Source organism: Eleutherodactylus coqui, chromosome 8, assembly GCF_035609145.1.
Source record: "Eleutherodactylus coqui strain aEleCoq1 chromosome 8, aEleCoq1.hap1, whole genome shotgun sequence".
Lineage (NCBI taxonomy): Eukaryota > Metazoa > Chordata > Amphibia > Anura > Eleutherodactylidae > Eleutherodactylus > Eleutherodactylus coqui.
In genome coordinates, this window is record NC_089844.1 from 173,502,654 (window position 1) to 173,520,178 (window position 17,525).

The 17,525-nt window shown below is 46.3% G+C and overlaps 1 protein-coding gene across 2 annotated transcripts; it reads right to left on the reverse strand.

Annotated features, from left to right (window-relative positions):
• Nucleotides 1-1,724: 1,724 nt before the first annotated feature.
• On the reverse strand, nt 1,725-17,272 carry LOC136577202 (perforin-1-like). 2 transcript variants are annotated; one of them, XM_066577002.1, is made up of 4 exons: nt 17,118-17,272; nt 11,117-11,663; nt 10,650-11,025; nt 1,725-3,253 (listed from the first exon to the last, which is right to left on the reverse strand). In XM_066577002.1, exons 2-4 carry the CDS (start codon nt 11,650-11,652, stop codon nt 2,561-2,563), a joined length of 1,605 nt encoding a protein of 534 aa, XP_066433099.1. In that variant the 5' UTR covers nt 11,653-11,663; nt 17,118-17,272; the 3' UTR covers nt 1,725-2,560. The 2 variants fall into 2 exon arrangements, with proteins under 2 accessions (XP_066433099.1, XP_066433100.1); XM_066577003.1 differs by lacking the exon at nt 17,118-17,272 and adding an exon at nt 12,751-12,811.
• Between the last annotated feature and the right edge of the window lie 253 nt (nt 17,273-17,525).

Genomic DNA, 17,525 nt, shown 5'->3' on the forward strand with positions numbered 1-17,525 from the left:
AAGCTAAATGTGGTACAACAAGGTACTAGAGAATCCATGCCTGCCCATATCACATCTTATATTCAAGCTATAGGCGGTACAACAGAGTACTAGAGTCCCAATGTCTGCCCGTATCATATCTTCTGTCCAAGCTAGAGACAGTACAACAGGGTATTGGAGTCTCTATGCTGGCCCATATTACATCTTATTTACAACCTAGAGGTGGTACAACAGGGTACTAGAGTCTCCATGCCCCCCGTATCACATGTTGTCTCCAAGCTAGAAGCATACAGCAGGGTACTAGAGCCTCCCTGTGCAGCATGCCGGGAGCGGGCCACGGCCTTGGAGACAGCAGGGTAGAGTTTGGGCCTTGTCATGGTGGCTCTACTGTCTCCCACCTAGAGGGTAACCAGTGGCATGTCCAAGGGCTGAGGGCAGGCTAAATAAACAGGAGAACCCAAATGATGGATTACCTGAGTACCTTTTTGTCACTCGTGACGCCACTGTTTCTTCTGCAGCGTGGAATCCCTAGATGGCGGAGTAGATCCTCTTCTGCACAGCTTTTGTGACGGAATTCACAGACACACGGGTACTGTTTAAGACACAGCCTCCGGAAACGGATGGGCAACTAGTCCTTTTACTTAACTTCTGAGCAAGACAATTCAGCAGTGTCTTGATAAGTGGTGTGACAGGGAAAACTCGCAGGATGACAAGAGAAACCATAGCTACAGTTATCTGTAGGTTCTGGCCGGTACCACATTTCTTTCTCTCACTCACGCTGCTGAACTTCTGGGGGGTAGTAGTCCCCAAAAGTCATTAGGACATCCTCTCGGCCGCTTCCATTCTGTATCACAGGTTGAAGGTACTTGTGTGGCCTCTCTGGAGACCTGACGCTCCTCACTCTTCTCGGTCCAGAGCAGAACAACACAGAACAGCCCCTTGCAATCACATATATCTCACGAGATCATGTAACAAACAAACGGATACATTTTTCAGACAGTCAACTCACATACCAGACAGCTAAGGCACTCAGTGCTGCAGCTATGCAATACACATCACTCTTGCAACACAGAAGACACTAACAAAACAAGGATGATTGCATGCACACAGTTATGGTGGGACCCCATTGTACTGGGCCACTACACATTCCCACCCGTTTAACATCTTGTATCCACGCTAGAGGCGGTACAACAGGGTACTGGAACTTCCATACAATGGGTCGGTTCTCCACAATAAATGATGTATTTGCTCTAATATTGTAATCACTTACTTGTATCAACATTACAATCACACAGAGAAAGTTTCATTTTAATCGGACAACTTCTTCTAGGGGGGATTGTTTTGACAATGAATATGTAAATGGGTGAGAAGAACAAAAAAGTAACTCTTTCCTCGGCCTGTTGAGGTGTGAATGTATTTTAGCACCTTGATTTTCTGTTAAGAGGTGACAATCAACAGTTTATGACCATGATAGCCATGTGAGTGTTGCTATTGATAGGCCGGATACTAATGACCAATGTTCGTGTGTATGAATAGCATCACTGGCACAAGACACGGCCATGACTGATGCAAAAAGGAGAACTTCACATTGACTAGCAAACTAAATTAAATAGCCGTTGTCATTTTTTGTGCCACATTTGTGCACATTATCTGTATGTATGATCATATATTCACATGTGCCAAAACACAAAACCTTCCATCATACAAGGCAAAATCCACAAACATAACACAGGTGATGACTTAGAATTGCTCTTTATTGCATCTAGAATTAAAAAGTCGAATAAGCGAAAGAATAGAAACAGAATATTAGCTAAAAAGCTGCAGCATCATAGACACAAGTGGTAAGTCAGAAATAATTGTTTCTATAGCTACATGTCATCATTTGTAGTAAGAATCTAAGCAAAGCCAAAGTTCTGGTTTCTTCTTGGTCTTAGCCTTCATTCACTCATTAATATATGGAAAAATAACTTGCAGATTATTTGAAGTTTGATTCAGAAGTTCTGCAGAGTAATCCAAGTCTGTGGGAGTCATGTATGGATAAGAGTTATCCGTATGGCCAGTGCTAGACTGGGAACCTTGTGCCCTTGGGATACTTACCTCTACTGGGCCATGTCATGTTTATTTATGAAGAAATGACCATAGTGCTGTCATTCGCTCCATGGTAAACATTTCATAGGATAGTCTTCTGTTGACTGAGATCTATTCCTGTGTCTGGTCCTACAGTACATCTACCAGATGATCCTCTGATCATTCGGACCCTGTTTCTATGCACAATGTTTGTGCAACTGGTAGGAAAGTTATGGGCCATGTCTATCCTGTCCCATCTGTGTGTTATTCCGGGGACAAAACCATGTATTGCCATATTGTAAGCACTTATACTGTCATTTTTAAATGCTATAACTGTTCTTGTTTGGTGGAAACAGATTGCTAAATATGATCAATTCAAGCAAGTTAATAAAGTCTAAATGAGCATTACCACGAGCAGGGGCATGCAGAAGGGGAGAATTATAAGGTTGCACAAATGAGCTCCCTCAGGGCAAAAGCATTCATAATAAGGAGATACTGTATATTGGAGCCTTGACTAACCACGTGGGGGTACTGGTATATAATCCTGACAAAACAGCCCTTGGAGGTGATCAGCACACGGAGCCCATACAGAGTATGTAACACTTCCTCTTTTTAGGTAACACGTATCAAAAGTATCACCTGAAGTCAGGACTTTCTCACATTTCCCCAAAAATTTATCAGATCTTCTGTTCTCATCCCAAACCTCTATAGTGTACTTTCTAGTGGGGCTGAGCTCTACAACTGACAGATCATAAGTCATATTCCATGTGGGCTTATTATTATTCCAGATTGTCGGGGTTCTCAAATCAGCAATATCAAATCTGAATTTCACATAGGCATCTGTCTGTGAGAAGTAGTCACCTCGCAGTCCAGTGGCGTCTCTAATGTTGACATGCAGCTTGGCGGCTCCTCGATGTGTTGGGCAGCAGTTAGAACTTGTGTACCTAGAAGCTGGACATTCACAAGAACAGTCATTCCCAGGACAAGAGCACTTCAGTGTTACAGCCATCTCATTGACATAATCACTTATGGCCAGCCTGAGATTCTCTTTCTTGGCTCCCTTAATTCTCACCAAGTTATGAATAGGATCTAAGGAGAAGGAGACCAGGCCGGGGTGAGTCTTCAGGCTTTCCATCCACTTCTCAAAGACATCACTAGCGGTTTTGTCGGTTGAGAGGAGATCAAATGTTGAATTTCCTCCGGTCACCTGTGAATATAAAGGACAGTTTTATATTTAGATCAACACACAACATCTGCAGGTATTCATTTCTTTTCATGCTATAGCTGGCCATCCATGAAATAGCATCCATCCAAAGGAGCAAGTTTGTCCATTCCAGATGGCCAGCGTTTGTGAAAGAAAAGTGAACAACAGTTCATGATTAGAGATGAGCGAGCACCAAAATGGTCGGGTGCTCGTTATTCGGGACGAACTTTTCGCGATGCTCGAGGGTTCGTTTCGAGTAACGAACCCCATTGAAGTCAATGGGCGACCCGAGCATTTTTGTATTTCGCCGATGCTCGCTAAGGTTTCCTTGTGTGAAAATCTGGGCAATTCAAGAAAGTGATGGGAACGACACAGCAACGGATAGGGCAGGCGAGGGGATACATGTTGGGCTGCATCTCAAGTTCCCAGGTCCCACTATTAAGCCACAATAGCGGCAAGAGTGGGCCCCCCCCCTCCCAAAAACTTTTACTTCTGAAAAGCCCTCATTAGCATGGCATACCTTAGCTAAGCACCACACTACCTCCAACAAAGCACAATCACTGCCTGCATGACACTCCACTGCCACTTCTCCTGGGTTACATGCTGCCCAACCCCCCCTCCCCCCCACAGCGCACACCAAAGTGTCCCTGCGCAGCCTTCAGCTGCCCTCATGCCACACCACCCTCATGTCTATTTAGAAGTGCGTCTGCCATGACGAGGAACCGCAGTCACACACTGCAGAGGGTTGGCACGGCTAGGCAGCGACCCTCTTTAAAAGGGGCGGGGCGATAGCCCACAATGCTGTACAGAAGTAATGAGAAATAGAATCCTGTGCCACCGCCATCAGGAGCTGCACACGTGGGCATAGCAATGGGGAACCTATGTGCCACACACTATTCATTCTGTCAAGGTGTCTGCATGCCCCAGTCAGACTGCGGTTTTTAATTCATAGACACAGGCAGGTACAACTCCCTATTGTGAAGTCCCTGTCGACCCACAGCATGAGTGGCTCCCTGGAACCCACCGGCGGTACATAAAAATATCCCATTGCATTGCCCAACACAGCTGAGGTAGTAATGTCGTGCTTAATGCAGGTGGGCTTCGGCCCACACTGCATGCCCCAGTCAGACTGGGGTTCTTTACAAGTGGAAACAGATGCATTTATAATTCCCTGTGGACCCACAGCATGGGTGGGTGCCAGGAAGCCACCGGCGGTACATAGAAATATCCCATTGCATTGCCCAACACAGCTGAGGTAGTAATGTCGTGCTTAATGCAGGTGGGCTTCGGCCCACACTGCATGCCCCAGTCAGACTGGGGTTCTTTACAAGTGGACAGATGTAGGTTAAACTCCGTGTGCACCTACAGCATGGGTGGCTCCCTGGAACCCACCGGCGATACACAAAAATATCCCATTGCATTGCCCAACACAGCGGATGTAACGTCAGCTGTAATGCAGGTGGGCTAAAAATTCATTTGATTACACTGTAGGCGAGGGCCCACAAAAATTGCTGTATCAACAGTACTAATGTACATCCAAAAAATTGGCCATGCCCAACCAAGATGGCAGGTGAAACCCATTAATCGCTTTGGTTAATGTGGCTTAAGTGGTAACTAGGCCTGGAGGCAGCCCAGTTTAACGAAAAATTGGTTCAAGTTAAAGTTTCAACGCTTTTAAGAGCATTGAAACATATAAAAATTGTTTAGAAAAATTATGAGTGAGCCTTGTGGCCCTAAGAAAAATTGCCCGTTCAGCGTGATTACCTGAGGTTTCAGGAGGAGGAGCAGGAGGAGGAGGAGGAATATTAGACACAGATTGATGAAGCAGAAATGTCCTCGTTTTGGATGGTGAGAGAGAACGTAGCTTCCATCCGCGGGTGCAGCCTACGTATTGCTTAGGTATCGCTGCTGTCCGCTGGTGGAGAAGAGAAGTCTGGGGAAATCCAGGCTTTGTTCATCTTGATAAGTGTAAGCCTGTCGGCACTGTCGGTTGACAGGCGGGTACGCTTATCTGTGATGATTCCCCCAGCCGCACTAAACACCCTCTCCGACAAGACGCTAGCCGCAGGACAAGCAAGCACCTCCAGGGCATACAGCGCGAGTTCAGGCCACGTGTCCAGCTTCGACACCCAGTAGTTGTAGGGGGCAGAGGCGTCACTGAGGACGATCGTGCGATCGGCTACGTACTCCCTCACCATCCTTTTACAGTGCTCCCGCCGACTCAGCCTTGACTGGGGAGCGGTGACACAGTCTTGCTGGGGAGCCATAAAGCTGGCAAAGGCCTTGGAGAATGTTCCCCTGCCTGCGCTGTACATGCTGCTTGATCTCTGCGCCTCCCCTGCTACATGGCCCTCGGAACTGCGCCTTCTGCCACTAGCGCTGTCGGATGGGAAGTTTACCATCAGTTTGTCCACCAGCGCCCTGTGGTATAGCAACACTCTCGAACCCCTTTCCTCTTCGGGAATGAGAGTGGGAAGGTTCTCCTTATAGCGTGGGTCGAGCAGTGTGTACACCCAGTAATCCGTAGTGGCCAGAATGCGTGTAACGCGAGGGTCACGAGAAAGGCATCCTAACATGAAGTCAGCCATGTGTGCCAGGGTACCTGTACGCAACACATGGCTGTCTTCACTAGGAAGATCACTTTCAGGATCCTCCTCCTCCTTCCCTTCCTCCTCCTCAGGCCATACACGCTGAAAGGATGACAGCCCAGCAGCATGTGTACCCTCACCAGTGGGCCAAGCTGTCTCTTCCCCCTCCTCCTCATCCTCCTCATGCTCCTCCTCCTCCTCCTCAACGCGCTGAGATATAGACAGGCGGGTGCTCTGACTATCCAGCGACATACTGTCTTCCCCCGGCTCTGTTTCCGAGCGCAAAGCGTCTGCCTTTATGCTTTGCAGGGAACTTCTCAAGATGCATAGCAGAGGAATGGTGACGCTAATGATTGCAGCATCGCCGCTCACCACCTGAGTAGACTCCTCAAATTTTCCAAGGACCTGGCAGATGGCTGCCAACCAGGGCCACTCTTCTGTAAATAATTGAGGAGGCTGACTCCCACTGCGCCGCGCAAGTTGGAGTTGGTATTCCACTATAGCTCTACGCTGCTCATAGAGTCTGGCCAACATGTGGAGCGTAGAGTTCCACTGTGTGGGCACGTCGCACAGCAGTCGGTGCACTGGCAGATTAAACCTATGTTGCAGTGTCCGCAGGGTGGCAGCGTGCGTGTGGGATTTGCGGAAATGTGCGCAGAGCTGGCGCACCTTTTCGAGCAGGTATGACAAGTGGAGGTAGCTTTTCAGAAAGCGCTGAACCACCAAATTAAAGACATGGGCCAGGCATGGCACGTGCATGAGGCTGCCGAGCTGCAGAGCCACCACCAGGTTACAGCCGTTGTCACACACGACCATGCCAGGTTGGAGGCTCAGCGGCGCAAGCCAGTGGTCGGTCTGCTCTGTCAGACCCTGCAGCAGTTCGTGGGCCGTGTGCCTCTTCTCTCCTAAGCTGAGTAGTTTCAGCACGGCCTGCTGACGCTTGCCCACCGCTGTGCTGCCACGCCGCGTGACACCGACTGCTGGCGACGTGCTGCTGACACATCTTGATTGCGAGACAGAGGTTGCGTTGGAGGAGGAGGAGGAGGAAGGTGCTTTAGTGGAGGAAGCATACACCGCCGCAGATACCACCACCGAGCTGTGGCCCGCAATTCTGGGGGTGGGTAGGACGTGAGCGGTCCCAGGCTCTGACTCTGTCCCAGCCTCCACTAAATTCACCCAATGTGCCGTCAGGGAGATATAGTGGCCCTGCCTGCCTGTGCTTGTCCACGTGTCCGTTGTTAAGTGGACCTTGGCAGTAATCGCGTTGGTGAGGGCGCGTACAATGTTGCGGGAGACGTGGTCATGCAGGGCTGGGACGGCACATCGGGAAAAGTAGTGGCGACTGGGAACCGAGTAGCGCGGGGCAGCCGCCGCCATCATGCTTTTGAAAGCCTCCGTTTCCACAAGCCTATACGGCAGCATCTCTAGGCTGATCAATTTTGCAATGTGCACGTTTAACGCTTGAGCGTGCGGGTGCGTGGCGTCGTAGTTGCGCTTGCGCTCAAACTGTGGCACTAGCGACGTCTGGAAGCTGCGCTGAGAGACATTGCTGGGGCCGAGGACAGCGGAGGTGAGGGTGTGGGTGCAGGCCAGGAGACGGTAGTGCCTGTGTACTCAGAGGGGGGTTGGATCTCAGTGGCAGGTTGGGGCACAGGGGGAGAGGCAGTGGTGCAAACCGGAGGCGGTGAACGGGCATCGTCCCACCTTGTGGGGTGCTTGGCCATCATATGCCTGCGCATGCTGTTGGTGGTGCCTCCCCAGCTGATCTTGGCGCGACAAAGGTTGCACACCACTGTTCGTCGGTCGTCAGGCGTCTCTGTGAAAAACTGCCACACCGTAGAGCACCTTGACCTGTGCAGGGTGGCATGGCGCAAGGGGGCGCTTTGGGAAACAGTTGGTGGATTATTCGGTCTGGCCCTGCCTCTACCCCTGGCCACCGCACTGGCTCGGCCTGTGCCCACACCCTCGCTTGGCCCTCCGCGTCCTCGGCCGCGTCCACATCCTCTAGGCCTACCCCTACCACTCAGCATGCTGTATTACCAGTGATTTGATTTCCCAGGCAGGAAAGAAATTGGCGCAAGGCTACACTCAACCGTAGCTGGTTGCGTCTGATTTTTGTACGTTGTCCACGCAGCACACACGTAGACGGAGACCTTAGGACTGACACAGGCTGGCCAAATATAATTTTTTGTCCTTTTTTGCAAAGGGAAGACCCCACTGCGTATATTCAATGAACAAGAAGTTTAATATCTGTGGTGTGGCCCTCAAAAAGTGTCACACAACTATAGTGTAGCAGAGTTATTAACTCTAGCAGAGCAGGTATTTGCCAGTCAGGAAAGACAATGGCGCAAGCCTGCAGTAAACCGTAGCTGGTTGCGTCTGATTTTTGTACGTTGTCCACGCAGCACACACGTACACAGAGACCTTAGGACTGACACAGGCAGGCCAAATATAATTTTTTGTCCTTTTTTGCAAAGGGAAGACCCCACTGCGTATATTCAATGAACAAGAAGTTTAATATCTGTGGTGTGGCCCTCAAAAAGTGTCACACAACTATAGTGTAGCAGAGTTATTAACTCTAGCAGAGCAGGTATTTGCCAGTCAGGAAAGACAATGGCGCAAGCCTGCAGTAAACCGTAGCTGGTTGCGTCTGATTTTTGTACGTTGTCCACGCAGCACACACGTACACGGAGACCTTAGGACTGACACAGGCTGGCCAAATATAATTTTTTGTCCTTTTTTGCAAAGGGAAGGACCCACTGCGTATATTCAATGAACAATAACTGTGTTGTGGCCCTGCCTACACAATTCTGTCCCTGTAGTATCAATGGAGGGTGCAATGCTCTGCACAGATGATTTTTAGAAAAAAAAAATATGCAACACTGCTAACAGCAGCCAGCACAGTACTGCACACGCTTAAATTTGGCCCTAGAAAGGACCGTTGAGGTTCTTGAAGGCTACACTCACTCCTAACACTCTCCCTGCCTATACACCACTTCTGTCCCTAATGCCGGGTGCAATGCTCTGCACTGCCGATTTTGAGAAAAAAAAACAAAAAAACACTGCTAGCAGCAGCCTGCACACAGGTAGATGTGGCCCTAAGAAGGACCTTTGGGGTTCTTGAAGCCTACACTGACTCCTAACGCTCTCCCTACAGCAGCACCAGCACGATAGTACTTTCCCTCAGCTAACTCACAAGGCATGTGTGGCGAGCCGCGGGAGGGGCCGACTTTTATACTTGGGTGACATCAGATCTCCCCAGCCACTCACTGCAGGGGGGTGGTATAGGGCTTGAACGTCACAGGGGGAAGTTGTAATGCCTTCCCTGTCTTTCAATTGGCCAGAAAAGCGCGCTAACGTCTCAGAGAGGAAACTGAAAGTAACCAGAACACCGCGTGGTGCTCGTTACGAGTAACGAGCATCCCGAACACCCTAATATTCGCACGAATATCAAGCTCGGATGAGTACGTTCGCTCATCTCTATTCATGATGGATGATAGTAGAGCAGTGTTTCCCAACTCCAGTCCTCAGCGCTCCCCAATAGGTCATGTTTTCAGGATATCCTATAGAGAGAACATCTGTGGCAATGTCTGAGGGACTGATAATAATTAAATCACCTGTGCAATACTTAGGAGGGGTCCCCGAGGACTGGAGTTGAGAAACACTGTAGTAGACCATAGTGTACAAAAGACATGATCCATCCTGTTGAAAAATTTCTGACAACCATGGCTGAAATAAAAAGTGTATGGCATGGTCTACAGAAACCTTGGTGATCATTTGCCATAATGGTCAAATCTATAACATAAAAGAATAGTCACCTGTCCTGATTTCCCCAATGCTTCCATGCCTTTGGTGGCCAATCCTCCACTCACCCTCACTTCTAGGTGCATGTCCTGACAATAGGGTCATGGGGCTGCACAGAAGAGCCTGTGATTAGCTGCACATTATCATCAGAACATGCAACCGAAAGTGAAGACCACTGGGGGACCGGCCATTAATGGAATGAAAGGATTGGGGGCAGGTAAATATAACTTTTTCGCATGTTCTTTGATCACTTTGGACCTAAGCCTAGATTGACCTTGTTACTATTTTGATTGTATGAACGATCTTCCAGACAGTTAATCAGCGGGATCATGGCCGATCATTGTCTTTATATTTTAACTGTAGAAATAAGCTGGGCATACATTTATGATAATGCAAAAGTTCATTGATATCAATCAGAAGAATGCTTACCCAGTGTAGTGTTTTGTTAATGTAACATGATTAATGGTTCTAGACAAGTCTCCTCTAGTTAGAGCAATAAAAGAAAAATACATTCTCCTGATTATAAGACAATATCAGTCTATATTTGTTTGCACCCTATAGACTCCTTCATCCCCTTTGAACTCATCCTGACCCTTCTGGACCCCTCTGTCCTCATTTAGACTCTTCCGGCTGCCTCTGTCCTCTCCAGACACATTTCTCTCTCCTCCTCCAAACTCGTCTGTCAAACCTAGATATATATTAGATGAATAGCCGGTATTATCTAAATCTATGAGTTTGACTGATTTAGATCTGATGTGTATGGCCATCGAACGACCGATGCAGAGCCCACTAGAGTAGAGTCATCCAGGGTATATGCCCTTTCTACTAAGTCCCACATACTCTGGTAGAAAACTGCCATGGGTGGTGAAAACGGGCACATTTTTACCCCTGTACAGATTGAACAGAGCTACGCAACTTCACTACATCACAGTTGTTGAGTATGGCTCTTCTTAAATTCCCCTACCCCTTTCGAAGCTTAGGCAGCAGAACCAAGTTCATAAACTCACCTCCCATATACGTTCATTGAATGTTTGATGAAAATCACCCCCGAATTTTGCTTTTGTCATTTGTTTTTTGCAGTGTTCAACTTTGGAGTTGATACTTGCTGACTTGCCCATTTTAGATATCTCAATCTCAGCTCCAACTTCAAGGCAATCCTTGACTTCATCCATCTTCAAACCATTCATAGTCACTTGACATGTTCGCACCGCAGTGACTTCTTGGATCTGACCTCCGACTTTAACACGGGTTATATAGTGAGTGCCGAAGCTGGATATAAGTCGTTTGTACTCAGCCTTGGTGTTCTTATCATAGGAATCTGGAAGTTCTTCCAAAGCTTTCTCAAAATGAGGTGTTAATGAAGCATTTGATCCCAGGCGAAAACTGAGACAAAAGCAAAAAAAAAAAGATAAATTACTCAAACATCCATATCTAGTAACTCCCTACTCCACTGACTGCAGGAAACGGGCAATACCTGTAAAAAGCACATTCCAGTTTGTGGCTCAGAAAGTTGTATTTGTCAGTGATGCTTTTACTTTTGGCGAAGTTGGCCATCTTACTGTGAGACCCTCCCGCAGCTACGTTTGCTTTCAATACATGAATGCTTAAGTTCAGACCAACTTTCCAATCATTCTGCACCACAGAAGTCACTGTATTGGCTACTGACACTTGAGAAGAAGACACAGAGCTTAGTATATTTCTATAACATGATGTCTCTGGTCTCCAGTCCACCAGCGCCTTGGGTAGTTTCTGTAGGACATTGCTGTTGTGAGGATTAGCACACAATTGACATTGCTCTCCAACGTCCTGTAGATCCAGAAGAAAAGAGCCGGTTGTCTGCATGGTGACGATATCAATGCCTTCTCCTAACAGAGTATGACCTGGGACAAATTTAGCATCCTTGCATTCTTCCATCGTGCCGGGTCTACAGTCATATTTAAGAATTGGCAAACTCGTAGAAGATCTCTGGTGGTGGAGTAGAAAAAGCCAGAACAGCAGTTTGGGCTTCATTGCTAAAAGTCCTAGAAAAAAAGCCAACAGATTTATCAACGATATAAGAATCAATACAAATGTATAACAAGTACAATATTGATTTATCTATAGTCATCCAACATGAAACCTAGAGACATTCAGACTAACATTGGACCAGATGACTTCTTAACCAGATGAGGAACGGTTCCTGAAGGTCAGAGAAACTGAAATTTTCTCAACTCAAGATGTAACAATTGTTTCCAGAAAAGTCTCCTCTAGTTAGAGCAAAGAAGACAAGCAAATCCTCCTGGATTTATGGCAATGCTAGTCTATATTCATGTGCACCCAGCACAGCAGGGAAGTAATTGTGTTACTGAAATCAGCCAGAGAGGTTATTAACTTGGCTGAGTGCGATAGCTCTGATATGATGACTTTTATACTATGAGACACACTTTTATACTATAAGGCCGTACATACATTTTAGCTCACTGTCAGCCAAATGCCCATTTAGCTGACAGTTATCTCCCCCTGACCCCATACACATGCATGCTCGCTTGCTTGGCTGAGTGTATAATGCATAGAGGGATGAAAGCCATTGCCAATCTCCTCTATCCCCTTCCAAACCCCTCTGTCCTCCCCAGGCTCCTCCATCCTCCCTGAGAGCCCTGTCCACTCTGTAGACATCTCTCACCCCTACAAACAATTCCAGACCCCACTGTTCTCTCCAAACAACTGTATTTTCTTTCCAGACCCCACTGTCTGTTCTCTCCCAGACTCTTCTGCAGAATAAAACTTAGCTAGACAGAGCTCCAAGGGTGAAATAGATGAAAGAAGTCATACGTACATAATAAATGTCCTGTGAAGAGTGAGAAATATATAATAACTCAGCCTGGTGTGCCGGTGCCCCCTGGACAGGGAAGCTCCGTCACGCCCCAAATCCAAGTGAGTCATGTGGTCAGGGTATTTTGGTGTATCTGTCCTGGTCTGCTCGACATCCACACAGGGAGAGCATCAAGGAGAGGCCCCGAATGAAGGATCGTAGAATATACCGTATTTTTCGTTCTATTAGATGCACCAGTCTATAGGACATACCCCCGTTTTAGAGCGGGAAAATAGGGGGAAAAAATTTTAACTCACCCAGGGACAGCGCAGGGTTAGTGCCGGGCGGCGGAGCAGAAGAAGCAGCAGAGTCTGAAAAACCATCACTCCATGTCACAGCGGCGCTTGTGTGCAGCAGGAGGAAGGAAGGAAGCCGTTTGGTGGAGGCGGGGAGCAGCAGTAATACCCACCGGCGCTCACCACCAATCAGAGGTATGTATGGGCGGCAGTGGGGAGGAGAGAAATCTTTTCACTGATCGCACATTTGTTCGTGCAATCGCGAGTTTAATGTGCAATCGCGCTAACTAAATCGCGTTCGCACGTTAAATTCGCGATCACACTAAAAACAAATTTTTGGCACATTCGCTCTTTAAGACGCAGCAACTTTTTCCCCCCGCTGAGGGGGAAAAAGTGCGTCTTATAAAGCGAAAAATACGGTATATGAAAAAAGATTATCGGTCAAGCCGTAGGGGAAAATTCCCCAGCGCTCCAGGATATACATACACAGCCTAGTATTGGCTGTGTGTATATATATCCTGGAGCACTGGGGAATTTTCTCCTATGGCTTGACCAATATTGTTTTTTCAGACTTGTCTGCAGAGGGAACAGAGTTGGCTGGAGAGGGTACAGACACCTCTGTGCCCTCTCCAGACCCTGCTACCCCTCTCCAGACACTTTTATCCCCTTGCAGATCCCTCTGTCCTCCCAAACATGCTTATTCACTACTCCAGACCCCTCTGTCAACTCTCCAGACCTCTCTATCCTCTTTCACTCACTTTTGTTCCCTCCAGGCTTCGCAGTCCTCCTCAAGGCTTCCCTGTCCTCTCCAGACCCTTCTATCCCATCTCCAGTTCCATCTTTCACCTTCATAACGCTTTGTCCCCTCTTCGGACTGCTATGTCCCCTCTCCAGACCCTTTTGTCCTTTTCCAGACCCCCTGTTCCCTCCAGACAGAGGGAACTCAGGAACGGAGGAACTTTCCTTGGAAGAATAGATGAACTGATGGACAATTTCTCCAGAATGGCTGGATGTCTTCCTTATATAGGATAGCATGAATACAACTATAAAATGTTGTTCTTTGTATAGGAAATGTAAGTGTAGATTACAGAATGCTTTGTTACTCCTTTCAAGCTCAAGATAAGGCTAGATTCATATTCGTGTTAAAGGCTCCATTCTGTTCTTCCAGTACTGATAGAGCACAGGAAGAAGAAAAAGCACAGTACACTGCATTATATTGGCTGGAAAAATGCGTATGGGCCGGATGGTAGCTGGACGGACCCCATTATAGTCAATGTTGTGCCGCTTGTTTCCATCACTAGACAGATCTGGCATTCTGTTTTCCTGCTCCCAGGATAGAGCATGAAGACAGAATGCAGAACAGGGATGTGAAGCTAACCTAACACAAAGAGTTCATGGAAGAAAGAAGATACAAGAAGTGACCACCCTCTAGGTGGTCCCTCACAGAAAGTATTAGGAGCTAGAAAAATCCCACAAGAGAACTTGGTCTGGAAGTAGAAATGTAAAGTTATATCATGATGTAGGGCAAAAATAGCAGAGTACCATGTTAGTCAGAAAAATCTATAATGTTGAATACTCTTGTATCAAAAAACCCAAAAGTATTAGAGAGGTGATGCCTATGCTTTGGCTAACCATAAAAAATTATACTCGCAATCTTTTGAGACTGCTTAGGTCTCTTTATCAGGTTGACATACCAAAAGAACTGAAGATAAGGAAGATGGAACAATACCTCTGCAGCGCCATCTATCGGTTGGCAGTATTCCTGCAATCAATGTCTTATCCTTTATACAGGTCTTTGTAACACTGATTGAGAATTGAAAACCAAGCCAGAATCCAAATGCAGACAGCTATTTCGGGGTGTTTGCCCCTCATCAGTGTGCAGTAGGATACTGGCTTAGCTAGTGAGAGAGTGGTATTCTGGCTTGCCTAGTGAGAGCTCTCCCTAAGGAAAGACAATACCCAACCCACATCATAGGCCTCTCACTAGCCAAGCCAAGATCCTACTGCACACTGATGAGGGACAAGAACCCGGAAACAGCTGTTTGTATATGGATTCTGGCTTGGTTTTCAATTCTCAATCTTTGTTAAGGCCTTTATAAAGGGTCGGAAATTGATTTACAGGAATGCTGCCATCCAATAGAAGGCACTACAGAGGCCTTTTCCATCTTCCATATTTGCATATTACTCAGATGAGCATGCATGGCCTTATAAGTCTCCTCACTCACCTTCTAGGTGCTCTACTCAAGGAGAGACAATACCCCTCCTGAAAATACCTGAAGAAACACACACAAGTCCGCAGCTAAGAGAGTGTTAGAGATTTATTGTCTCTCAGTTGATGTAGGTTGAGAGGCCTGGTGTCCCCACTATCATTAACAGCAAAAAATGCAAGACCTGTACCAATATCCAAGCAAGAGGCACCACCCACATACCCAACACCCAACAGGACTATAAGATCCCTGACATGTCCTCATGTCATCCTCCAATGTGGTGCACATGATGCAGTGTACAAGGTGCCCTGAAGGAATCTACAATAGGAACATGAAGCCGAGACTGCAGTCCAAGACGAATTAGTACAGACATACAATAATGAAGAGGCTGGATACACCGGTGGGGAACCATTCTTCTGAACCAGACTGCAGTGTGACAGAGTTAAAGGTCTTAATCCTAAAAGATCATATTACGGAACAAGAAAGAAAAAAATGGGAAATCAAACTGCTAAGAATTTCCCAGGGTTAAAGGGTTGAATCTAATACTGGGATTTATGACTCATTACATGGGGACTTCAACATCTGAATGATCTGGTGCATGGATGGTGGGGGTACCAGCTCTACAAACCTACATCAGTTTAAAGACCACAAAACTCTTATACTCTTATCTGTATAAATACTGTATATATGTGTCTTCGGATGTAATACCAACCTGATGAACAGAACTGAGTAGACTCAAAAACTTGCAAATATAATTTGGCTGGTTATAAAGTTATCGCCTCTATGATAATTTTTTTTTTTTTATATGAAAGTATTTACCATTACATAAAGTTATAGCAAAAATACAAAGAAAAAAGGGACACATATAAAAAAAGTTTTTCATATATTTTATCGCATCGAAGCTAATTGTCTCAATACACAGAAAAGTATAAACACACATATGAGAAAAAGTAACACAAAGCAGAGAACATCAGCGAATAAAGAATAATCATCATAAAATAAAGAGACTCCTTGTATCAGTCAATGAGAATATTCTTGTTTACATCTAGAGGCTGAAATTACGTACAGGGTTGACGATCTGAGGGTTTGTTACAATGTATCCAAGTCTGGACAATCCTTTATGGATTGGATACATTCTATCTGTACTGATACAAATTGGTGCTGCTGATGTATGTAGTTCATAAAAGGTTGTCTAAACTGGATACAATTGTAACAAACCCACCATGTGTTACAGTATCAAAGTATTTCCCCAAAGGCTTGCTTCAGATTTCTATTATTCTGTTTAGTTGTGGAACAGGAAAAAGAATGTAAAAAGACTGCCGGATCTGTCAAAATGACGGAACCCATTAACAGAAGTCTGAACACAACCTAATAGATGCTTCTATGGAGAACACGGTGCCACACAGAGACACCATACAGCAGCCCAGAGAGTGACGAAACACTAAACAGCTGTGACTCTGTGAGCTCCATGCACTTGGCTTTTACTGTGTGCACAATTCCTAAAAGGGTTGTGCCAAGAGGATAACAGTCTTATCGGTGGCATGCGACCACTAGTACCCCCACCGATTACAACAGCAGATGTCCTAGAGGTCCCCTAATGAACAGGGTGGCGGTGGAATATGTGGTCGATCATCTAATTGGTGGGGGCCTGGCTACTAGTTTCCCAACTGATTATAATGGCAGGGATTCCTGAGGTCCATGAATGAACAGAGTGGAGGCACTCCTGCTTCATTCATTTTAATGGGACTGCTGTAGACAGACAAGTCCTTCTACCTTGCTATCTCCAACATTCTGAATGAAATGAATGAAGACCACTACTCTGTTTATTTGGGGCTCTTCAGGACCTCAGTTCTCATAATCAATAGAGGTCCCAGCAGACAGACCCGCACCGATCAGATAGTTATCCCCTAACTTGTGGATAGGGGATAAGGTTTAATCTTGGCACACACCCTTTGATTCAATCTTTTGCTCATTCATTCAGAACACACTGCAAATAGAACAAAGTAGACAAAGTGGCGATGTTACTGGTTGGCAGTACTTGTATTCCAGTCTGTTAGATAGGAACAATGTTATGATTATTCTACAGGCTAGAAACAAAAGGCCCAATCCTACATATCCAACAAGATGTTTATGGGAATTGATTGTTATTAGGTCTTACCCGTTCTGGAGGACAGAACTTACCTCAACGATGACTTGTAAGTAGAGGCAATAATGGAGGTAAATTCCACTCTCTATATAGTAGGACTGTGGATGGGAAGTCCTACATAAATGGTCTTCTCTTCATTCATAACACCTTATCTTGCGGTCAGATAAGTCACAATTACAGTAAACCACTTGATCTCACCATTCCAAGATGGTCTCCTCCCAGGTTCTGTGTGATTTCAGCTGTTGATGTTCTTGGTTTAAGTGTTAGCATTCTATGATGAAGTGTCAAATATGAGGATTTTTCGTCAGAACATGAGGTCTATTTTAGGAGGACACGAATGAGTTTCCAGTTATATTGTTAGAGTGTGGGAACCGAGCCCAATCATTGTAGCCTTCATAGCCATAGCATTGATAGCATGTCAACTCACCAGGACACCAACATAG